General features: G+C 40.2%; 3 protein-coding genes across 3 annotated transcripts; 1 reads left to right on the forward strand and 2 right to left on the reverse strand.

Annotated features, from left to right (window-relative positions):
* Positions 1 to 248: 248 nt before the first annotated feature.
* On the reverse strand, positions 249 to 5,434 carry psmd10 (proteasome 26S subunit, non-ATPase 10). The gene is made up of 5 exons (XM_086307789.1): positions 5,268 to 5,434; positions 5,061 to 5,159; positions 4,765 to 4,911; positions 926 to 1,092; positions 249 to 700 (listed from the first exon to the last, which is right to left on the reverse strand). Exons 1-5 carry the CDS (start codon positions 5,379 to 5,381, stop codon positions 547 to 549), a joined length of 681 nt encoding a protein of 226 aa, XP_086163915.1. The 5' UTR covers positions 5,382 to 5,434; the 3' UTR covers positions 249 to 546.
* A 287-nt stretch (positions 5,435 to 5,721) lies between these two features.
* Positions 5,722 to 14,197, forward strand: nxt2 (nuclear transport factor 2-like export factor 2). The gene is made up of 4 exons (XM_086307777.1): positions 5,722 to 5,884; positions 5,968 to 6,054; positions 13,603 to 13,747; positions 13,890 to 14,197. Exons 1-4 carry the CDS (start codon positions 5,870 to 5,872, stop codon positions 14,072 to 14,074), a joined length of 432 nt encoding a protein of 143 aa, XP_086163903.1. The 5' UTR covers positions 5,722 to 5,869; the 3' UTR covers positions 14,075 to 14,197.
* On the reverse strand, positions 14,185 to 24,093 carry acsl4a (acyl-CoA synthetase long chain family member 4a). Its single transcript, XM_086307767.1, has 15 exons — positions 23,946 to 24,093; positions 21,579 to 22,119; positions 21,310 to 21,487; positions 21,073 to 21,182; positions 20,548 to 20,686; positions 20,311 to 20,461; positions 19,980 to 20,103; positions 19,327 to 19,398; positions 19,086 to 19,225; positions 18,819 to 18,991; positions 18,461 to 18,535; positions 18,176 to 18,364; positions 17,882 to 17,996; positions 15,578 to 15,735; positions 14,185 to 15,474 (listed from the first exon to the last, which is right to left on the reverse strand). Exons 2-15 carry the CDS (start codon positions 21,933 to 21,935, stop codon positions 15,317 to 15,319), a joined length of 2,139 nt encoding a protein of 712 aa, XP_086163893.1. The 5' UTR covers positions 21,936 to 22,119; positions 23,946 to 24,093; the 3' UTR covers positions 14,185 to 15,316.
* Between the last annotated feature and the right edge of the window lie 498 nt (positions 24,094 to 24,591).

The raw sequence follows: 24,591 nt of genomic DNA on the forward strand, positions 1-24,591 counted from the left end.
GTCCAAAAACGGTTTGCTTAGGATTCTTAATGTCCAGGGTTTTGGGGTGTGGTCAGATAAAGCTCTGTTGCAGATTTAACCATATTCCACATAGCCACACCTATATGTCACCATCACCAGGTGAGAGGTTAATACTGTTGCAGGTAGGCAACAATATTTTCAGTTAGTCTTTAAGGAACCTGGGTATAAGCTAATAATAAAAAGAACAAAAATGTAGGAAACATTCACAATATTTTGTGCAATAATAGCTTAAATTACTAAAGGCAGCAGTACATCATTCATGAACAACACATTTATTAACAGGTTGAACTTCATGTTTTACATTACAATTCAAATTTAATAGAAAATAGCCTGTGGGGTTTGAAAACCTGTGCTCAGACAACAAATAAGATCTGTGCAGTCTCAAAACACCATCTGAGTCCATCATCTCATCTTCCACACGGACCGCTTAAGGAGGACTGAGCGGGATGGGAAATCTTAGAATGTAACTTGGCGGTTGGTGGTGGGGATTTGAGCTGGAACAAGACGCGTCGGTCAGATAAAGCATCATCCCTCCACGATCTGACGGAGTATGTTCCCAAGACTGCCCTTTGCTATCTGGAGCGGGGTCTTCTCCTCCTTGTTCTCAATGTAAATGCTCGCTCCATGTTCCACCAGCAACTTGGCTGCTTCAACACGCTCCTCATCGCATGCAAGATGGCTGGGAGAAGAAAAAAATAAAAATCAATGCATAACTATAAATACAGAAATGCCTCCCCCCCCAATGCTAATCACACTGTATAGCTAATGTAATGTGGATGATAACTTCTAGTACTGCTAGGATAAGTAAGAAAACATTTTATTTTTAGGTATAATTAGAGTTCATCTTTGTATTCATATTGCATGATGTTAAAAAAAATTGCATGTGACATATATGTAATCATACAGAGGTGTGTTGCCCTGTGAGTCCTGAATATTTGTTGATGCACTCTGTTTGAGAAGCAGCTGGATGAGCCGGTAGTTGCCCTTGGCAGATGCTCTGTGAAGAGGCGTAGAGTCCAGCTTGTCAGTAGCATTGGGGTCTGCTCCATTTTCCAACAGCAGCAGGGCAATCTGCAAAGAGGTAACCATGTTTCATTCACAAGCTGAAAACCACACTTTTACATCCAGTTATTTCTAGTTTCTATGAAATACCCGTTTTCAGATCTCGTCATTTTGGTTACCACAGTCATGTGGAAGTTTCACGTTAGGAAGTGAGACTGAAAGTTAGGACAATCCTGACTGGGAAAAGAAACCTGTGGTTGAAATAAAATCCTGTAAATGTACAATGAAATCCATTCATGTCATGTCCAAGTCCTTGTGAGAGAAGACGATGAAAAAATTCAGTTTCATGATCTTTTATATGCACATTTGATTTAACAAAAAAAATGCATCTTGATTGTTGCAGTGTGTTGGACCCCGTTTCCCACCATCTCAAGTCTCCCATATATACATAGGTCTTTATTAAATCTTTGTAATATTAGCAATGATATAGGTACTGCAGCATACATGCTACAACAATGCCACGATTTTTGAGATAGCTATGTCCTTTTATTGTTATATTATTATCAGTTATATTGAATAAAACATTCTTGTCATCTTAAAAATAAAGCTGCAGATAGTGATTTTTTTTTTTGTTTTTGTTTTTTTTGTTTTTAAATAAAGCTGACAAATCATCTTTTCTTATATCCAAGGGATCCTTCTCAGAGAGCAAGACGGGATGTATTGATGTATTAGTGATGATGGTTCAGAACAAATAAGAAATGTTCAGTAAAACCTTCTAATACTCCAGATAAAAACAAATACGGAAATAAAACTTCATTACATGTCCAGAGGAAAGGTTAGAGTCTAACTGAAAACTGTACATAAGCAGTGAACACAGCGGGAACACATTACAAGCACGTGTTGACGGTATCTTTGTAATACCTCTATGTGCCACAAGGGGGAGACAAATATTCAGCACAACAAGTTTATTGTTAAAGAAAAGCTGTTTTGTTTTGCACATTTGAGAAGTATAAGCAACCTATAATTATATTTTACTTATTCCTACAGGGTTTCCTTAAAAGTACTAAAGCTCATATCTACAAGTTTCATTCTAAAGAGAAAACTTTATGCTGATCTAAGAAAAGACGAAAAGGCACAATCGAATCCTGGTACCCTGGATGAGAACATGTTTCAAAAATTTAATAACCTGTTGCGTGTACAGGGCGTGACTTATAGGTGACAGAGAGTGGTTACTCATAAGCCAAGCCCTGTGTGTATAGGGCGCAGCGATAATAAAGGGGTGGTAACACAGGGGTAATAAGAAAAAAAAAAAAGATAACAAGAAACAGCAAGACGGTTGTGGGTGTAGGTGATGGGATTGCTGTTTATCTTGATGTGAGGAAAGTAAAAGCAGCAGACAAAGGTACATTAGTCATACTATACGGGAGAGAAAGAAAAAAAATGTAATGAAAATTATCCTAATAAGAAGAGGAGGGCTTTTAGACATTCCAGCAAAGGCAAGCCACAGAATAAAGGTGTGCTGTAGGGTCCAACACCTGCCTCCCCCATGGATGCCCCAGTCTCAAGCTGGCCTCCTGCCATGCTTACTCTATTGAAGTGCATTTATCCCCCTTTCCTGTGTTCTGTTGCACTTTCTATATTTGTGTGTGAAGCACCAGTAGAGCTTGTGTAGAGAACAAGAAACCCACCGGTGTAACCCACCATTCAGCACCCCACCTGTAGCATATTACAGGGCCCACCTGCAGGAAGCGAGGGCAAAATTTGAAAAAATAAATAAATAAATAACAGCAACAGATAAAAAATTAATTTGAATTAATATGCAATCATTCCTAATGATTATTACTATATTGAGAGCCAGTGTTATTGTACTAATGTCGGGTAAACTGGGCCCTGAAAAGTCCTACTTTGCATAATTATCTTTTTTCAAAATGCTTAGGATGCATTAGCTCAGATCACATGGCCATAGCTGACTGAAGTCTTGGTGTGTTTCACTTCAGCTTTCAGGGGCTTACCCACTGTGTCTAAGTGTAGAACAAAAACTGATGACATCGCAAACTATGGAAATACCAGCGGGCACCAGTTCTACCCCTTTATGCCTACAGTATAAATCTGAAAATACCCGATCAGGCTTTTAAGGTTGTGGGTAAAAAAGCTTAAGAGTCATCTGCAGCACCAGGAGTGGCAACAGCAACCACAGCCAGGTTTAGTGTCACCCACAGTATTCACAGTGTAATTACTGATGGCACTGTAGAAGTCAAAAAAAATACATACCTCACTGATGCATTTGTTCCAAGGGCACATGATGCACTAATGTATTTGGAGCAATGATGTAAACATTTGAATAAACAGCACATCTTGGAAAAAAGTAAAAAGAACAAAACAAAATATACCAATATATACCCACAAGAAGTGTACTGTTTAATTGTAGTTTTTCCAAGGCTGAGGAGGTAATTTGTATTAAAAATAAATAAAAATAAATAACTAAATGCAGAGTCTTTAATATATTAACACGTGTGTACATGCGTGAGACATGCTTCATCAGTCTCAAAGTTTTTCTCGCTTTGGTCAATGAGGATTTCTCCAAATCATGCGCTGGTCATACTTATTGTTAGCCTGGTATAACTTATAGCTTTATTTAGAACTGTGCAAAACACGTTTGTTGTGTGTTCACAGAGTAGACATCATCAAGACATGACAATAGTAAAAGTGGCCAGTGGGTGTCACTGTGGAAATTGTTTTGAAACCTCAGTACAATCCTGGCACAGCTGCTTCAAATGTTTCACTACTTCACACAGCTGTGCTTTGCCCATCACTAGAAGACACTCACAGCTGTACTTCTCCCCTGAGCTACACCACTGACAACAATTTTAACCAAAAGTTTCACATTTAAATTCATCACTCCATCAGATGTGTTGCCACCGATTTCAGTCCAGTTCTTGTGTAATTTGTCATACTTGAGCCTTTTGTCCCTATTTTCCTTCCTTAAGAATGGCTTCTTGATAGCCAACCTTCAGCTGAGACCATTTCTGAGGCTTCAGTGAACAGCAGATGGGTCAACAGAAGTGCGAGATGCATCTTCTCAGGTTCTATGTCAGGTCTTTCCTTGATTTTTCCTATTTTTTGAGAAAATGACTTAAATATATTGTTGCATTTGTTGTAGATTGCCTGCCACTTCTTTTGTCGTCCACTTGTCCACTTTCATTTAAAGGACATACTGCACACCGTGGTGAGGTTTGCCATGTTTTTGGCGTACAAGACATTTTATGCCTCTTAATCTTTTTTTTTTTTTTTTTTTTTTTTTTTTTTTTTTTTTTTATCTCTGGCATTATTGTAGATTTAACTAAAGAAATGGGAATGAATTGTGTTTTCATGACAAGCTGCTAGTAACAAAGTGCCTAAAGATACTATTTAAAATTAGTTCTTTGCTAATTCGTCTGTTATGTGCAGCCAACACTGGCTCATTCCTTGAGTTAGGTGTCTTTTTTTGTTTGTTTGAATGATTCATAGGTTAGTGTTATGTGGCTTATATGGAAAAAATACTTCTCTGAAATTTGTGAGGTATAAGAACTGGACCGAAGATAAGTGGAAAAAGCAGATAAATGTCCAAACTCTTTTGCACAACACTATATAATTAATTATGTGCAGAAACAAAGCACCACTGAACTAAACGGGGAGATAACACAACTGTATTAACTGACTGCAGAAGTATGGAGGACTAATACTGCAACCTGTGGATGTTACCTCATATCTGTCTTTGGAGGCGGCGTAGTGCAGAGGGGTGCATCCATTTTGATTAACTGAGTTGAGCTGAGCTCCTTTGGATATCAGAGATCTCACGATGTCTTCTCTGCCTGCAGATGCTGCAATGTGCAAAGGGGTCCACGAAGCCTGAGAGCGAAAAACAAAACACAGACATCAGTGGCATCATTCTGAAACAATGTGTTCATCAGTATATCTCTTGTATTAATGGTCACATGGCACCTTATAGGGAAAAGTCTACAGAAGGAAAGAATTAATGTACCCACAAATAAACTTACATCATCTTGCAGGTTCACTTCAACTCCCATGTCAAGAAGAAACTCCACAATATCGGTGTGTCCAGCAGAACAAGCCCAGTGCAGCGCGGTTCTCCGGTCCTGAAATCACAGAAAGTTGTGTTGCTTTAAAAAGAAAATTATTATTCCGATTTACTGTAGGGAAAAACGAATTCCCGCAGGCTGTACTGGTGGGTCATGTGTTCTTACCTGGTCTGTTTTGCAGGCAAGCGTTTTATCTGACAGGATGCACTGTTTTAATTTCTCAAACTGCCCCGTGTAAGCAAAGTTACACACCTCCACATTGGACACAGACCCCTCCATTCTTAAAATATAGCTAAATGTCCAAATAAATATATTAAAGCTTACTGAGGATACTCTTTAGTTATTTCGTTTAATAAACCACAGAAGCAATGACTCAGGAAATTATGAGTTCTCTTTCCGCGCTGGTCGACCTTTTCTTTTCAAACTAAAACTCCATCACCAAAATGGTACTGACTTTGCCACGCCACTTCCGCGTTATTATCCACACAGTCAACATTTACTACCACTATTGTTTCCTTAAAATGTAAAAAACACGACATGAAAGTGGAACTCGGAAGAGAGAAGCTTAAATGAGTCTGAAAGATTGTACTGACATCTTATTTTGGTAGGCAGAGTTGGTGCCCCGAGGAAGTAATACCCAGTGTGATAGAAACGTGTTGGTTGCTAAAGGAATAACAAGAGAAGAAAAGAAGTTTGAATTGTGACGTTTTCTCGGTCTTTTTGTAATATTTTTGTTTTGAGTTGTTTCCAATAATTTATCCGTTCATATGGCAACCACCCTGGTAAGCTTTTCCATGCCGTTTCCAAAAAAACACACGTTAAATCACCGTGTCCAGCTTTGAGTAATACGTAGTTATCTCTTCAGGATTTCAGGACTCATGCCGACCAGTCATGCAGATATTCAGAAGAATTTGTCAACATTTATTACGACTGTATGGATAAGAAGAGGCGGGTGAGTTTTGTTTCTGTAATTTAACTTAAATTAATTTGTAAGACCAAACTACATACGGTGGCCCGAAAGTGCCGTTGTTCCAGATCTACTGGCGTTTAGATCAACTGGCGTTGGTCGAACAGATGTGTGGCAGTCTTGTGTTTCAGGAGCTCCTACCGACAAACCAGCAAAAAAACGGCAAATGTGTCACCTGTGACACTTGTGAGGTTGTCTCAAACACACTCCGTCAGTCTTGATGCTGTTGAACAACAAAATGTTTAAAAATGTGGCGAGTTTACCTGGTGATATCCTCATGCGCGACCGCGAAAACAGCAAACAATTAACACCACGCCGATGTTGTTCACGGGACAGCAAGAGTAAACGATCGGGAGACTCTTGTCGTCGTTATCGTTCCCCTCGCACGGTTTATTTCTCCGGTTTCAGCGTTTTTGCTTCACAACTAAAGCGAGCAGTTTGCTTTGTGCACTAACATGGAGTCGAGTCAACCAGCGCCACCTCTGGCCAAGTGCCCCAGCCTACAGCCAGATCAACCTGTGACACACATCTGTACCACGTTTGAATTCGTGTCATGCACAACACATTTGTACCTTTCAATTGTGTCTGTTTGTGCGTCATGCAAATAAACCATTGAAATGAATGAAATGATATCATGTATTTATTATCATCCTACATTTGTACAAAATGCCAAATGACATACACATAATCATAAGAATCACCATCCTGATATCAATACTTTTGCCCATAAGAAAAATGCCGTGAACAAATATATGACACACTAATATTTCACCAGTGTTGTAACATCACATGTCGTTAGCATAGTCTGCCTGTGTCTTCCCTCTGCAAACGAACATTTCAGAGTTGGTTGTGATATACAGTCTGCATAAGTGTGGTTAATCTAATAAACATTTGTAAGGAGATGGCAGTTACTGTGAATGTACAGCAGTTACACAGTGATTAGTAATAAACAGTCAGACAATGACTCTGACAATCTCATTCAATCTTGCAGATTGAATGCACCTTCTGTGGAAAGTGGTACCACACGGTGTGTGTGGACTTCCCCTGTGCAGAAGGCGACTACAAATGTTGTGGGTGCTAAATAAACAGAAAAAAATTATCCCTGTTGTCTTTGCTTACTGATTGTTTTCAGTGTTGACAATCCACATTGCTGGCATTGCATCTTTCAACATGTTTGTGGGTAGATTTGGATGTACCAGGGGTAAGTGCAGCCACTCAGCCTCTACTCAATGTGATCATAGCAGCAGGTGCAGATGTGTCACAAGTTAATCTAGTAGTAGGCTATGGTAGTAGTGGACTGATTAGTGATGGGCAGATGAAGCTTCATGAAGCACTGAAGCTTTTCATCCAATTGGTTCATCCCAGCGCAAAGCTTCTTGAAGCTTCATTTGCTCTAGTAGGACACCTACTGGACGTAAAAATATTAGTTGGCATGAATTTGAAGAGTGTGGCCTTTTGCACATAGCCTGTAAATGTCAACAACAAAAGTGTATAAAACAGTGTGTAAAACATCTATATTGTAGTGATGGCAGTATACTGTGTATATTTATACTGGCAGTATGGAAAATGATTATTTGGAAATGCTTAAAATGGAAATGATCATTTACTGTGAGGTGAGGTGTGGTTGGGGTGTGGACAGTAGTTGTGCTTTTGTAACGTTGAGGCATGGACAGCTACAGACTGAGGCCTCAGTCCTGCCTGTTCACATTTTATTCTGTAAAAACTAAATTTTCACTGCTTTTATGACCTTTTTAGTAGGGGTGCAACGATATTCGTATCGATATTGAACCGTTCGATACAGTGCTTTCGGTTCGGTACGCATATGTATCGAACAATACAATTTTTTTTCAATTTTTTTTTTTTTTTTTTTTTTTTTTTTTTTTGTGTCCCGTTTGGATCTATAGCCATCAGAATTGTTGTCTTGAGGCCAAGAAAGATGCCAAGAGGATTTATTTTAAGTGGATCATCATATTGGTCCATTTGATTGACCTTTATTATAATTATGAATTTATTTTATTTTCAGTTGCAAACGTGACAGACATGACTGTGGGATAGGACAGGGGGAAAGAATGAAAGAAAGAGGGGGAGAGAAAGAAAGAAAACCAAAGGGGAGGAAAAAAAAGAACAATACAAAATTTGTAATTTATTTTATCAACTTTCCTTCTGACCATGCTGTCTGTGTTGAGCGCTCAGTGAATCTGCATTTGACTACTCCGCCTAGGCTCGAGAGTGCAGCCTAGGCGGAGTAGTCGAACGCAGATTCACTGAGCACTCAACACAGACAGCATGGTCAGAAGGAAGAGCGCAGGGCAAGCTAGCGAGACAGAAGTGGACCTCCCCACCCTCATTCAGATCTGGCGTTTGGAATTATTTTGGTTTTCATGTGACGTATGACCCTGAAGGTAAGCGAGTCATGGACTAAAGTAAAACAGTATGTTGGATGTGCCATGCAATGCTCAATTACATGGGTGGGAGCTAGTGTGTTAGCGCAGTTAGCTCGTTAACGTGTTGGCCGTCTAGCCCCTCTGTATAGGGTAGCTCGTTAACGGAGATTTGCCGTGTTGTGGCGTTAAGGTTATTTCAACGAGATTAACCTGAAAGCACTAGTGGGAACACAACGAATATGACTGCACATTTACACCGACATCATCCTAGTGCAAAGACAAAAACAACAAGCATGCATGCTACAAACTTTAGCCGAGTCATTTAGACAGCTGTTAGCACAGGATTCTCCTTATGGAGACCTGATATGTTTAATATGCTGCTGAGAATATAGCCCAGAAGAAGCGGATAGTATAGCTTTTATTTTGGAAAGAGACATTTCTCTGTAATAAACTCTCTTTTCCAAAGATGAGTGATTCCTCAATCAGATACAGGGCTCGCAATATCGCTAGCCCGACGTCCCGGGGCTATCTCTCCCCTGCCTGTCGGGCTATTGTAGGAAGGAAAAATATATGTCAATGCTTTTGCATTCTTTCAGAAATGTAGCTGGGTAATTATGTCATTGGGTGAGCCACTGTCAATATGTGACATATTGAAATCGTGTTTGAATTTGCGCTTGTTTTTTTGCTTTCACTTTGCAATTGCGCGAACTGTGTATAGAGAGCGACAGCACTGATCTGTGAGTGATGATAATTTGTGCACCAATTCCTCTGACATCGTCTTATTAATTGTTAGCTTACTATGCAAACATGACAAGTGAAATCTCCCGCAGCTTAAACATGTGAGAGGTTGATCGCGCAGAGAATCGCTGAGCTTATGTGAGTGCGGCAGGATATATATTTCACTACGATGACCTGGATGATTGAGAACCTTCACAGACAGATATATATTTTAGTTCTGCTGAGCCAAATAAGACAGGTCAGGGTGAAGAAGTGACAGCCAAAGAAAAGCTTACCACAAAACGGAGAAGTTATGACAAATCAGACTATAAGGCAAAAAGAAAGTGCAGCTTTATGGTTTCATGGACAAAAGAATTTCTGTGGCTGCAATATGACGAGCTAAAAAACAACACGCACAAGGGTTAGGGTTAAATTTAAAAACTGTACTTTTGTGTTAAAATATATATTTATAATTTTAATAAATGACAAATTAAAAAGGCATGAACATTTTTTTTGTATCGAAAAACTATCGAACCGTGACACCAAAGTATCGAACCGAACCGAACCGTGAATTTTGTGTATCGTTGCACCCCTACTTTTTAGTGGGGAGAACATAGCTAGGATTTAATGATTTAACAAATCTTTTAAATCCTTTGTCCTCCACAATGCTAAATGGCTGGGAGTCCTCAATCACCATGCTAACCAGGTCTTCATCTATTTGAGATTGTCTTTATTGTCTTTCCTCAGGAGAACAAAGCACAAATATAAATATCACACACGTAACTTATAACAGCTGTATAATATTGTTATATCATTTAGTAACATTACTGCATGCTATATTATCATTGCATTTGATGGCTCACCTGGTCTTGCCCCACAATCGGTGTTCCCCTTATTCTCATGCAAAGCTCTGTAGTGCCTAAGCATGGATGAGGTGTTGTTGTTATATCCCAGCTCCCTGGCACATAGCAAACACTTCACCTTGTACAAAAGTCAAGACAGCTTAACATAAATTGTATTGCACCATCAGTATTATGAAAATACATCTTCTGTAGAAATTTACCTTGTTGGGAGGAATAAGATCAAAATGTTCCCACACAGGGGAGGACATCCTCCTCTTCTTAGCTGGCGCTATTCTCTCCTGACTTTCTCTCCTCACTCTCATAAACCTCCAAACGGTCTCCAAACTCTCACTAACAGCAACTCTCCATCAAACACCCACATTTTGAATGAAGTCTGAGGGGTTTATATCTCTGTCATAGCTCGCGGCAAAGTTCGAACCACTTCCTGAACCAGTCACGTGGTACAGCCGGGCAGCGAGGCTTCGGACGTCTCATTTTCAGCTCCTCCCATAAATGAAGCAAGCCTCGTTACGCGCATCGCGGAAACGCCCCCTCAATTACTCGACACAAGCTTCGAAGCCTCGATACAGAATGTCACATCACTAGGACTGACCTCCATTTGAAACTGCTCCAGCTGCTGTGTGATAGTGGATCTGCTACAAATTGAAGATCATATGGAAGTTTTGGAAATTAACCCTTGTATTAAGTTGAAGAACACACAATTGACATTGATTTTGTTGCGGGTCATTTAGATCCGTACTGTGTAAATCCACTCAGAATTATCCAAAAACTGCAATAAAACAATAGCAACTTTATTTCCCATTAGATAAACATGTAGAACACAGACATACAACTGTTAGACTTTACATAACTATTTTAGGAACAATTTGGTTTTTCGTTCTTACAAACACATTTCTTTTGAACTTGCCCAACTTTCTCAGTTTTTCAATGCTCAACATTTTCGATTTTGTCCACATGATGGACAGAATGTAACTGTGTGCTTTCTGCAGATGTACTTCTTGCATTTCTCACAAAAAGTGCTTGTTTTCAAACAGGAACCTTCCTAACTAAGATTTAAAACAAAAGATTTCTACGTCTCCTCCAGTCTCACAAACAGATGACAAACCAAGCGACACACCTGAGTCACTGACTTTCTTAAATCCACTCACTCTCACTGGCTGTTTATTACTAATCACTGTGTAACTGCTGTGAATTCACAGTAACTGCCATCTCCTTACAAATCTTCATTAGATTAACCACACTTATACAGATTGTATATAACTACCAACTCCCCAGCCATGTTGATGGATTGCCTATATTGGCTGGAAATATTAATTTCCAGGGAAAAGACACAGGCAGACTCTGCTTACAGGATGTGATGTGACAACACTAATTAAATATTGATTTGTCATATTTGTCCAAGGTGTATTTCATTGTTATGGAAAAAGAGAATATCAAAATCATGATGACCAATTGGAGTGGTGATTTCTATGACTTTGTGTATATAATTTGGAATTTTGTACAAATGTAGGCCAATAAGGAATATATGATATCATTTCATTCATTTCAAAGGTTTATTTGCATGACCCACAAACAGACACAATTGAAAGGTACAAATGTGTTGTGCATGACACGAATTCAAACGTGCTGCAGATGTGTGTCACAGGTTGATCTGGCTGTAGGCTGGGGCACTTGGCCAGAGGTGGCGCTGGTTGACTCGACTCCATGTTAGTGCACATAGTAAACTGCTCGCTGTAGTTGTGAAGCAAAAACGCTGAAACCGGAGAAATAAACCGTGCGAGGGGAACGATAACGACGACAAGAGTCTCCCGATCGTTTACTCTTGCTGTCCCGTGAACAACATCGGCGTGGTGTTAATTGTTTGCTGTTTTCGCGATCGCGTCGCGCATGAGGATATCACCAGGTAAACTCGCCACATTTTTAAACATTTTGTTGTTCAACAGCATCAAGACTGACGGAGTGTGTTTGAGACAACCTCACAAGTGTCACAGGTGACACATTTGGCGTTTTTCTTGCTGGTTTGTCGGTAGCAGCTCCTGAAACGCAAGTCTGCCACACATCTGTTCGACCAACGCCAGTAGATCTAAACGCCAGTAGATCTGGAACACCGGTCATTCCATTAGCCACACATTTCTAGTTGCGCCTCTCTTTTTCCTTCAGTCCCGTCTTAAATCTTCATGGCAAAGATTCAACAAAGTGATTTTGGTGCTTGTGGACTTGACAGCGTCACAGATTTGTCAGCTGCATATCCATGATGTAACTCCTGTTCCACTTTGAAAGGCCAAGTTGGATTGTGATCTAATGACCGGAGGCCATTTTACTACAGTGAATTCATTGTCATGTTCAAGAAACCAGTCTGAGACGGCCTGAGCTTTGCAATGTGATGGAAGAGCTTGTAGTAGTCATCAGAAGATGACTACACTGTGGTCACAAGGGGATGCGTATGGTCAGCAACGTCAGCTAAGATGTGACATTTAAACAGCTGGTACAAAGGAGCCATGTACCAAGAAAATGTCCCAAAAAATCTTAAACTCCAATATAAATGTTAAAGACCAAACGAAAATGACGTATTTCATTGAAAATGTTATTCCAAAAACACAAACCACATTAGCTATAAATTGCTAATGTAGTGCAGTCGTATGAAAAGTGTTAAGGCCAATGTGTGACCCACTCCTTCAATACAGAGTTTAAGTTAAAGTAATGAGTAATATCACAAACTAACCACCTCCAGTTACCAATTTTAATTTCTGTTTCAGATAAATGTATATAAATGTTTAAGTGTACATACTTGTGAGTAATTACAAACTGAATTTCTGTTATTACTGCAGCCTACCTGCAGTACCTTTTGTGGCCTGCCGGGGGCGGGGCAGCCCACACTTTAAGAATCACTGACCTACGCCATCACACCTCCACCATCCTTAACTGTTGATACAAGGATAGATCTGTGCTATCACTTTGTTTACACCAAATTCAGACCCTGCCAAATGTTGCAGCAGAAAGCAAAAATCATCAGATCAGGCAACATTTTCTAGTCTTCTGTATTTTGTCAACTTTAGTTAGCACGTGTGAATTGTAGTCTCCGCTTCCTGTTCTTAGCTGACAGGAGTGACAGCCTGTGGTCTTCTGCTGCTGTAGCCAATCTGCTTCAAGGTTTGAATGCATTCACAGATGCTCTTCTGGGTGTTTCATCTTTTGGCCATTATAAGTCCTGATATATTGGTCAGTACATCGGTTGGGCTCCAGCTTGAATAAGTACCTAATAATGTGGCCAATGAGTGTAGGTTATAGCATGTTGAAACTTAGCTTTAAAATCTTCTAAGTAAGAGATATTGTGAAGACTTCCTTATTTGGGCCTGTGATGTAAATTTATTAAAGTGGATTCAACTATGAGCTCCCCACTAACCCACAGCTCCTCTGCAGTGAAAGCAGTCTTATTCTTAAAGTGATAGTTTTCATTTTAAAGATCACAACCTTTCAGTTTCACTAGAGCTAATGAGCATGGTGCTCTGCTACAGGCTGATGGCACTGTTGCTGTTAATGTTCACCATTGTCTGGCTCCCATGTGCTAGAACTTAATCCGGCTCTACCTGGACAAGGCTACATTGGTGTGGAACGGAAATGCGGTGTCAGGACAGGAAGCCCTGGGCGAGTTTTTTGAGTCACTGCCATCCAGCGAGTTCCAGGTTCAAACACTGGATTGCCAGCCTGTGCACGGTCAGTGGGTCAATCCCAAACTCAACACATTTGAACTATTAAATTGATCCCCATTAATCATATTGTCTCATTAAAATGTGAATGTAAACCTTTATTCTTCTGTTGCTGCTTTAGAAAATAACTAACTTCTCCTCACTCACAGAGCAAGCAACCCAAGGCCAGACAACACTGCTTGTGGTGACCGGTGGCATAGTCAAGTTTGAAGGGAACAAACAGCGTTTTTTCAACCAGAACTTTCTCCTAACAGCTCAGGCTTCACCCAACAACGATCAGCCCGTGTGGAAGATCGCTAGCGACTGTTTCCGCTTTCAAGACTGGAATAGCTGAGGCTCTGCTTTCCCCTGAAGTGTACAAAGGCTTCAGCAGTGATCACCTTAATAATCAATATTGCATTTGTATATTCAGTTTTTTGTAATAAAATAAAGTGTCATACAACACTGAGTACGAAAAGGTGTTTATTCTTGAAATGTCGAACATGGCATGTGACTGCAATGATGGGAGTAATAAATACACGTAGGTTCACCAAACAACTAAAGTGACTGCCATCGTCTGTGTACTTAAAACTTTTAACAATGCAAATCCACCAACATGATAGTATTTGGAAAAATACATAGAAAACACATTAAAACTGAGTTCAGAGGATCCTTTATACCAAATCGTACAATAACCTATTAACTGAGGTAAAGTACGCACAGTATTACAGTATGCCAGTTGTGACTATAATAAAGGCTAAGCAGTTTAGTAGTTAATTGTTTTTTTTAATAAGGTGCCTACAAACATTTGTCAAAATGTTTCTATACCCCACATTTGACAACTTCATATATTAAAACATTTGTCCGTCTTCCTGAGTCATTTAGGCCAACACATTTTGGTCTTCCTTTCTTAACCATTAAAATAACATTAAAGCATAAATAAAACAGGTAAGAAACAAAATCAAAGCTAAATACACAGACACGGACAAACGACTGTAAATGCTCTTGATCGTGTCGATGTGTCTGCGGTGGGGAGTATTTTTCCTTTCAAGTAAACACGGCATTCAGCCTTTTTTGTAACTTTTCTTTTTTACTGTCTAGCTACCACCTCTGCTCAACTACATGAGAACTACAGACTGAAGGCACCTTAACATCAGTACTCCAACTTTACAAAACAGCATGACATGCCTCTGTGATCATGGTCGCATTTTTTTCCTTTATTTTTTGAAACATTTTCAATGAAAGCAGCAGCAAGACTTAAGCAACATGTGGACCGAAGGTGCCGTTTCTAACAGCTACAAATAAGAGTCCCAGCAATTTCCAATGGATGGCAGTTGAGAGCTGCAATAGCCTTTCACCCTTCTAATAACAAAAACTGACACTTTGGTGCATCTCTTACAAACACAACTTCTCACACATTCACACACACACACACACACACACACACACGGATACAACTATTTATAGCTTACGCTTTTCTCTGTGAAGCTGTGGAACACAAATAAACTACAGCTTTGTAACCAGAGGAATATTTGCACATCAAAATCGTGGTTATGGTGAAAGCAGTAACTCCTGGGTGGTGTGGGCCTGCTGGAAGTTACTTCCTCCCATACATTCTCTCTATGTGATGGAGATAGTGGTTCTTCAGCTCTTTCCTCTTCAACTTGAATGCATCTGTGACTAGGCCCGTTTCAGGCGTCCACGGCTCTGGACTCAGATGCACCTTCACTGGAATCTCAAATCTCTGGAGTTTAACTACAAGGAAGGAAAGTGATGTTCAGGCACGTTTGGACAAAGTATGGATGAAAGCAAAACTTGCAAAGCTTCTGTTATCGCAATGCTGTGAAAAGACTCTTACTGTTAGTGGCGACCTCCTTGATCGCCTTCAGGACCTCGCTTTCCATTTCAGGATTAGTGCAGATCTCCTCCCATGTCCCCTCTATGCTCCTCTGTTTGGCCAGTTCTGTGAGCTTTTTCTGATTGGGAACCACGAAGCTGATCACATAGTTCTGATCACTGCAAGGGCACACAATTTAAAACAAACAAAAAAAAGTTTAGAAACTGTTCAACATTACGTCGCATGCCCACCACTGAACAACTACAGACAAAATAATTAATTCAAGTTGCAGCCGTAATCACTTCAGTCTAATTAAGTGCCATATTTAATTGTTCCGATATCAGCTGAAGTCGAAGTGAGCGCTACATTTGTTGATTCAGTCGTCATTAAGACACTTAAACGTCACTTGGAGTTCTCATGTCAGCCAGAGTGCAGGTGACACATCTGAAGTGGGAAGAATTTCATGACGGTTTGGGTGTTCACACTGAAAGCTGTCAGTTCAAGTGCGTAGGCGCAAAAGCCTGTCAGGTAATTATGTATGAACAGTAACAATTTGATTTTATTGGAGCTTGGAGAAGAACTGAGACTGGAAATGATTTAAAGTGTAAACATGAAGGTATAATAAGCACAGGGGAAAAAAAAAAAAAAAAAAAAAAAAAAAAAGGCAAAGAATGACTGCAGGAGCGGTGCTGAGTGATGTGGAATGATAAAAGGAGAAAAGAATTCAAGGAGTGGAGCTGTGAGACACAAGCAAGTGCTGGCAACGTTGAGAAATACTGCTACTGCTGGGATATCCTGAGTAACCATCTCTGTGTAATATTATGCAATATACCATGTTTAAACTGTTCTGACAACACGTCAGTACTGCTGTAGCTAAACCGGGTGCCCCTTTTCAGAAGCGGAACTAAACCTGCCTGCATAATTAGAACAGTACACACATGTTTAACAGACTGGACTAAATTTAGGTTGAAAAATGTTTTCCTGCACATTATGTTTATATTAAGAGCCCAGAAATAAACACTTGCTTAACACTGTATTTGGTCAGAAAAAACAAAATAATAATTTAAAAAAAACAAAAAAGAAACAAACAAAACACCTACCCAATGAATTAAACCTTAGCTTGCTTAATTCGATATGCTAAAATACATTACATGGACAAAAGTGCTGGATGACCTACAAGAGCTGCTCAGCCATGCAAACCCACACCGTGAAGCTCCCCGTGCACAGCGTTTATGCTGATGTTTAAAACTCTGCAGTTATTGAATCAGCAGATCGTTGATGACTTTATAAAACCCTGCTCTGCAACTTTACATGCTCCGAGTTGCTGTGGTTCCAATAATACATTTACAGTCAACTGTAGAATATCTAGTAGGGAAAAAATGTCCCACACTAACTTTGTCCTATTACAGCACCACACTCACATTCAGTGAGCTCTTTACAATGACCCACTCTTTCACGGATGTTTGCAAAGGCAGATCGCATGGCTAGGTGCTTGGTTGTATATGCATTTGGCTAAGAACAGAAAACAATGATTGCAAGGTGTGGCCCAATTCTTTTGTCCATATACTGCATTATGTACTGCATTTATTAAACTGATGATAAAGTGTCATTCACATTTTCAAATGGAGATCATCATCTCAAATCCCAAGTGTGAGATAAGTGAAAGACGTTTCTATAGATACGCAATCATGTATAGTACAAATAGAAACAGCCTGTAGCTGATGAATATACCATACGTACAAGTAAACATTTCATGGAAATGTCATCTGGGTTGTTTACTAGTACCTTTATCTTTTATTTCATTTCCTGGTTCATTTGCATCAACTGATAAGAAACCCTGACCCTGAATAACATTTTCTGTAATTCTAACTTTATGCAAGTATATCGTGAAATAATATTTGTTTGTACCCGTCATATGCAAATCTGTGTTTAGTCAGTGTTTATTAGCACAAAACTTCAGCTGGCCTATCATGCATATGAAACTGATATGAATCTATGACTGATCGCTATAATGTAATTTTTCTCCAAAGTCAAACGTGAAGAATGAAAAAATATTTCAAGAAGCACTCGTGTTCTTAAGTTTAGAGTAAAAACACAGACGCCTGCAGCAGTTGAATATGATGTTTGAACTGTAAACAGCTCGTGGAAAGGTCACCATCTGCAAATTCATTCAGCTGTTTCCCCATATCGTTTATAATCTGCCATTATACTCGTTGATCCAGATGTAAATCATATATTAGGATATGGAAAAACTTCGCCTCTAAATTGCATCTCCTACCATTTTAACTTTCCCTGAATAAATAAATAAAAAAGTAGGTCACTCACCTGTTTGCATAAGCACAGATGTTGTCTATAAGAGGGCAGTTTTTCAGAGCAGATTCCACTTTACCGAGAGACACGTACTCTCCAGCCTGCAGTTTCACCAAATCTTTCTTGCGGTCTTAATGAGAAAAAGTAAATGATAAATGGACTGATTTTTATATAGCACTTAAAAAAAAAAAAAAAAAAAAAAAAAAAAAAAAAAAAAAAACCCTCTACTTAAGCACTCAAAGGGCTTTATACAATACGTATCATTCACAGTAGCATCCCACCCCCACCCAGAAAAAGAAATATACACACCAACAATTTGTAGACAGCCATCTGGGTAAACCTCTCCTACATCTCCGGTGCAGAACCATCTCTGACCATTTTCATCCACAAAGAAGTCCTGATTGTTGCCTTCACTCCTGTAGTAGCCCATGGTTACATTGGGGCCACCGATCAAGATCTCCCCTCTTGGATTTGGCTTGTCTTTACTGGTGTAGCCACCTGAGTGAAAATAAAAAAAACACATGATTACGCTGCAATGGAGATCTTTCCATTCTGCAAAAGCGTGTCCCGGCATGTTTTCCCCCCCAAACATACCTTCAGCCCAGTCCCTGAGTCTAATCTCACAGCAAATCAGAGGAGCTCCAACACGACCAGTGCTGATGTCTTCAACTGTAAAATGAAAAACATTTCTTAAGAACAGTCATTTAAACATTATTTTCAATTTAGGCCCATCTGCTTCTATCCTGAGGTATTTGTTTATCCTGTGTGACTATTGGCCAGGCTCACTACAATAATGACTGCTTCCAGTCAGCAAATCACTAGGGAACTGAGGCACTTTAGTTAATCCAACTTAAAATAAAACTGTAAGTCAGGATTTGTTTCTTCTAAATTAAATAATGCCTAAATTTGAACTCATCTGTCATTATTTTGGGCACTCAAAATGTTATCTTACCCTCTGTGATAGTGCCTGCTCCACAGGTCTCAGTGAGGCCGTAGCCCTGGCCCACTGGACAGCAAAAACACACATTCATAAATCTCTGAGTGGCCGGGGACAGGGGGGCTCCTCCAGACAGCATCATCCTCACTCGCCCACCCAGCAGTTTCTTTACTTTCCGGAACAACAAGCTGCAAAGAGAGATCACGCAGTTTTGATTTTAAGTTAAACAAGCCAATCATGTTTTAGTGCAAGGGTCACAGGAACGCATAGGATGCTTCTTACGCATTGCAGAGTGGTGCGTCATAGCCCCTCCTGATCTGCTCCAGTTTATAATTGTAGCCCAGTGTAAACAGCATCTTCTGAACAAAACCCATTTCCTGCACTTTGCTCATCACGTTCTTGTTGATGCGATCCATGATTTCCTTTTTGGACCAAACATATAGGAGTTATTTAGACACCAGTTGACAAACAAAATAAAATAAAGAAAGACACAAACAGGATAAATAAAAAACAAGGTTCTTACTGGCACAGCTGCCATCAGTGTGGGCCTGAGCACAGAGCAATCTCCTTTACTTCCCTTCTTTATCCTGGTAGACTAAAGAGGAGAAGGAAAAAAATAAAAATTGAAATATTGTCCAACTTTTGTAATGTAACTCCTCCTCAATCTGCCCTGCTTCCCACTGATGTGACTAATGTGGCCACAGACTACAGAATCTAATCGACAAAGGCAAGATCAAGTCACACTGGTTTGTGGACAAACTCATGCCTCAAGTTTTAATAAAACCAGACATTATTAAAGTGTTTCTCATCATTTCCAACCGACTTGTTGCGCAGTTAGCAAAGCTTCCAGTGGGCTAAGTTAGGCATCTCCTTTAAGTAAGATTAAAAAAATAAATATAAAAAGCTGCTTTTTTGGAGAGCTACTGTTCGCCATGATAAACACGATTCACATCTGGTTTTGTGAACTCTCGTTTCCTCAAATCTTTACAATGTAGATAAAGTGTGGACCGATGCCACGGCACGCAATCGTCACAATGGCCACTTAAACTGTGAAAAACAACAGCTTGAAATAAACCAGACTTTTCATCTAAATATTAACAGAAACACCACTAAGAGTCAATTAAAATATAGACTACAGTGACAGAAACAATGCAACCTGGCGTCGGTGCTGCTTACCTGGTCTGACAGTGTCTGTGGGGACGAATAGCCAATCCGACAACCATATGTGACACAGGAGATTTCAGCTGTCATTTCCAGAACATGAGCCAGGGGCAGATAGGCTATGTAGGTATCATTAGGCCTGCCACAGTAGAATCATTGAAAGTCTTGGTTAGGACCAACGATTAGTAGACATTTTCAGTTCCTCTTTCCAATGTTTACACTGAGGATCTTTGACTGCACTTCCTTAGTTCCAATTTGAACTTAAACTTTCTTTTTGTCTTAGATTTCTTCACATCTCCAAGTAGCCTTACTAAAATACAACAAATCAGCCATTGCTGCAACTCACCCGAGCCCAGGGATGCGTTCACACTGGCCTGTCATTCCTGCAATTAGGTTACTGTGGACAATGACAACTCCTTTGGGTCTGCCTGTGGAACCGCTGGTGTACATCACAACGGCCAGATCGGATGGCCGGGGCTCAACAATTGCCCTAGCCACTGTAGAACAAAGGAAAGCGTTACCGTCTTGTACTGTGCCTGAAATAGGACAAAAAGCACAACCAGAGTGAGTCAGAAATACACACCATTCTCCGGCTGCCTGCCCATCTCTCGTACGGACTGCATGCTGCGGATGGAAAGCCCTGCTGGGTAGCCTTCTGTGTTCATTTTCTTGTCATCCACATAAATCACATGCTTCAGGTTGGGGATCTGTGGCAGTACAGTCTATGCAGAAAAAGCAAAGAGTAAAAATGTTACAGGAGGATGCCCAAGTACAAGATTTCCTTCTATAAATAACATTTTTTAAAAAGTGATAGTCCTTTGGGATTTTCTTTGTAACAGAAAGCCAGTAAATGCATCTTTAAAAAAAAATGCTTTAACAAATCAATTCTGTGTTCCTTATTTCATCCATGAAGCTGTGGACAAAGACATTATTCTGGGCTTTCCAAACTTTAATGTTAACAATTTGCTACATCTTAAATTATAATCATGTGATGATAATTGAGGCTGTTAGATGGTAAACAAAGACGTCTCATGAGAATAATCATATCACTGCTTCTCTTGTTCTTAGGAGTGGTGGTTGGACCATGTGCTGTAAAGGATTAACTCACTTTCAGCTTAGTCTCAAGGAGCTCCACGTTGGTGACCAAATGTGAAACACCCGTCTCATTCAGTCCAAAAGCAATCGCCTCCTCCCCCAGTGTGGCGTAGAACGTCACCACTGCAATAATAATATTGTTTAAAAAAGGATCTCAGTGAGTGAGATAATTAAATTATGAAACACTTAACACAGCATTCACGCTATCTGACCCCAAAACCTTGGATTGAACGCGCTGAGATATACTTACGTGGGAAATTGTGTCTGAAGCATGCCTGAGCAGTGATCATCCACTCTGCCCTGGTTTCACAGAAGACTGCAATAGTGCTTTTGGGTTGCTGCCCCAAAGCCGCCAATCCACTGCCAAACTCACTGACTATGGAGTCGAGTTCATTGTAGGATAACCATTTGTACTCCCCCAGGATCAGCTAAAAGGAGAAAGGGTCACATAAATAACACCGAACATCTCTGATCACTTACGCATTTGTCAACAGAGCAGTAAACTCTAAGCAACCTTACCTTTTTAAAAACTTTGCCGTTGGGCTGAGTCTCGTTCTCTTCGCTCAGAATCTCTCGGGTTCCTAGACAATCAGCTTCACCGAAGCGCTGCACAGCATGCTTGAACAGCTTATCGAGTGTGTCCTTGCCTGGGAAGTCTTCCCTGGCCAGGGAATCAAATTGGTCCACGGAGCGGTATGGTCCCTCGGCACATCCTGATTTGGAACGGGCTTTTATCCTCTTGGACAGAGCTTTTCCTTGGCCAGCTCCGGTGAGGTAGTACCAAGGCAGGAATGAGACTATTGAGTACAGCCATATGATAAGGTGGATTGGAAAAAGGAGGATAGATTGGAGGACAGAGTCTGACTGAAGACCCATGCTTTTTTCTGGAAGGGAGCTGAGCAGCAGGTTATCAGAAAACTTTCAAGCTTGGTGGCCCCAAAGATGTTTGAGGTGCGTCAAGAGAATTGTGTTGGACGGGAAGAGGGGAAAAAAAAGCTCTTAAACTCTTAAGAGTCCCACAGTTGTAGCATGTAAATATTTGGTCCACAAAATGCTTAAGCTAAAGTTGAGACAGAAAAGAAAAACAAAAAACACAATACAGTCAATTGATACAGTTCATTCATCAGCTGCCTGTGAGATCACTTAAATAACTCAGGTTAAAAGTCAAAAGCAAGAAAGTTGATTTTCACCCAAATATCTATCGCATGCCAAGAGATGTCACAAAAGGGAAGTTGGCTGGTTAACTAAGTTTGTCTGGTGGTTGACTTCTTGCTTAAAGGAACTCTGACAAAACACTAGATTGGAAATAAAAAGTGAACTATTAACCATCAGTATCTGAGGCTTATCTAAACCGTTCCACCACTGTGCTACCTCTTCTTACAGACAGGAAGACTGCACTACACACGGCAATTATCCACAGCCTCACCACCTCCTCGCTGCGTACCAAACCGCCTCTGTATGTCTGAACGTTTTCAGTGCTCAGCTCCTTATAATGTCCTCTGCTGCACTCAAACACCTGCCTGCTTTTAAACAACAGGTCAACTGAAAGGTCATGGAGGGATGAAGTAGTGCGGAGATGTGGTCACTCTGACCAGACTGGCTACTGTCCAATGAGGATTGTGCTGCAGACAACCAATGACAATACTCTTTAGGCTCACCCCACTTGGTGGTCAGGGAAGGGTCACTATAGAGCAAGCTCAGCCTGCTGATATCCTCAGAGTGCAGAGACGGTAAAGTAGTTAAAACAAATTGTGTCTCATAATTGCAAAATGTAGTCAATATCCACATGTTTGCTCTGTGGCTAAACGTCACGTGCTGAACCCGTTTAGCACGTGACAAAGTAATTGTAGCCTACGGCAGTCAGCTATTAAGTGGAAAGTGTCTTCATGGCACAAGACAGACACCGGTTACCTGCAAATAAGAGAACACTGTGTACTTAGCTACATTAAGACATTTATGGAAAGAGAAGGTCAAACCACGTAACTGGCTTTCCCAATCCTGAAAGCTCACACTCTTCATCGTGAATCATTTCCGTGAATCATATCCTCAGTGTACGTCACATCTGTCCATACATCTTAAAGAATGACAGTACACCCACAGATGAATCAAAGCGGCGGAGAAAGAAATATTTATATGTCAGGATCTTTTTCTGGGCTCTTACTGTGAAAATAAAAATACCCTGAAAACATTCCTGTGTGATGACAGGACGTGGGGATGGTGATGATGATGATGGAAAAGCCATGGACCACTAGCTTAAAACAGTTTTTCCTCTCTCTCTCTTGGGTGGAATTGAATAAAAGCAAATTCAAATCATTTTACACGGGAATACGGGAGTGAGTGGTTCGATGCAAATCTCCTCACACGTCTATATCTAGTTGTGAGTGATAAACACGTTATCTAACGGTAAAAAGCCAAACACTGCATATCCGTTTAGGGCAGGTATTGCTAACAAAAGCGACAGTTTAATACCGGGAAATGCTAAAGTTGTAGCCGGGGTTTGCAGTTTCCACTTGTAACACGTTACGCTAAAACACCATGAAAAACAATACGAGCTGTAATTAAAATTAAAGCGCCTTTCTTGCTCCCTTTACATAATTGGTGTGCTTCAAAATAAGGCGAGCTGGGAAGCAAATCTGACCTCCTTATCTAGCACTGAAACGACAATGGGTCAGGAGCGGCATGGCAGACGAAATGATGACAAAAAGCCGCCGCACATTGCTGGCACGGCGCGTCTCACTGGCAAGTTGATTAACGTTAGCTGCTGTCGCTTAAACCTGCTCAATATTAGCAGTACATATTAACTAACGGATAAAGGCTCTAATGAGATTACAGCGGTCAGCTAGAGAGTGATACCATGCTGTATTGGCAGGCTGGCAGCGTTCTTACCTTCAGCTGAAGAAAGCCCGGTCAGCCGTGTGCCGCTCTTTCACAAATGACCGAAAGTTACCTTTTGTTGGGACCTAGAAACCCGGAACCACTACGTCATCTGATTCCATATTTCTCGACCAATGAGCAGCCAAAGCGGATTTGCGCTCTCTTATGCTACGTCCGCTTAAAAAGAAAAAGAAAAAAAGAAAAAGGTAACAGGAAATCAGTAATGCGTATGTTCTCTGGCTCTGTTACAGCACCTGTATTTTTCTTTCATCATGTAATGGTTATGTGTGTATTTTACCGAAGTTTACATCCAAACAAAAGCAAAACAATAATAATAATAATAAAAAAGTTACCGTACTTGCACTCTTATCTAATATATTTTGCAGATAGATCTGATAATTGAGATCAGATCATTTGTTTACATATTATGCAGCTTACACAAATCTAGCTGAGATCTGATAATTTATGTTTATATATGATGGAGCTTACATAACCCCGTATAGTATTAGATTGAAACCTGGTTTTTACATTTATGATCCTGCTTTGATGTGTGCCTGATTTGGTATTTTTATTAAAGACACTGAAAATTCTTTCAAGTACAAGCACCATTCCCACTCATTAAAACAACAAATGGTTGCGCACGCTCGGAGTGCACCAG

Source organism: Aulonocara sp. 'chitande type north' Nkhata Bay, linkage group LG2, assembly GCF_057382095.1.
Source record: "Aulonocara sp. 'chitande type north' Nkhata Bay isolate Kocher_YH1m ecotype deep benthic linkage group LG2, A_spYH_male_GT1.1, whole genome shotgun sequence".
Lineage (NCBI taxonomy): Eukaryota > Metazoa > Chordata > Actinopteri > Cichliformes > Cichlidae > Aulonocara > Aulonocara sp. 'chitande type north' Nkhata Bay.

Bases quoted from the DNA above. Each gene is read 5' to 3' on its own strand.
- psmd10 (XM_086307789.1), bottom strand. From the start codon at position 5,381: ATGGAGGGGTCTGTGTCCAATGTGGAGGTGTGTAACTTTGCTTACACG. The intron at 1,093-4,764 runs GTAACATCCACA...ACCTCTTTGCAG, and splicing joins CCTCCAAAGACAGATATGAG to ATTGCCCTGCTGCTGTTGGA. The intron at 701-925 runs GTATGATTACAT...TTCTTCTCCCAG, and splicing joins TCACAGGGCAACACACCTCT to CCATCTTGCATGCGATGAGG.
- nxt2 (XM_086307777.1), top strand. The intron at 6,055-13,602 runs GTGAGTTTTGTT...CCCATGTGCTAG, and splicing joins GTATGGATAAGAAGAGGCGG to AACTTAATCCGGCTCTACCT. The intron at 13,748-13,889 runs GTCAGTGGGTCA...CCTCACTCACAG, and splicing joins GGATTGCCAGCCTGTGCACG to AGCAAGCAACCCAAGGCCAG.
- acsl4a (XM_086307767.1), bottom strand. From the start codon at position 21,935: ATGGGTCTTCAGTCAGACTCTGTCCTCCAATCTATCCTCCTTTTTCCA. The intron at 21,488-21,578 runs GTAAGGTTGCTT...TTCTCCTTTTAG, and splicing joins ACGGCAAAGTTTTTAAAAAG to CTGATCCTGGGGGAGTACAA. The intron at 20,687-21,072 runs GTGAGTTAATCC...TTTTCTGCATAG, and splicing joins TCCTTGAGACTAAGCTGAAA to ACTGTACTGCCACAGATCCC.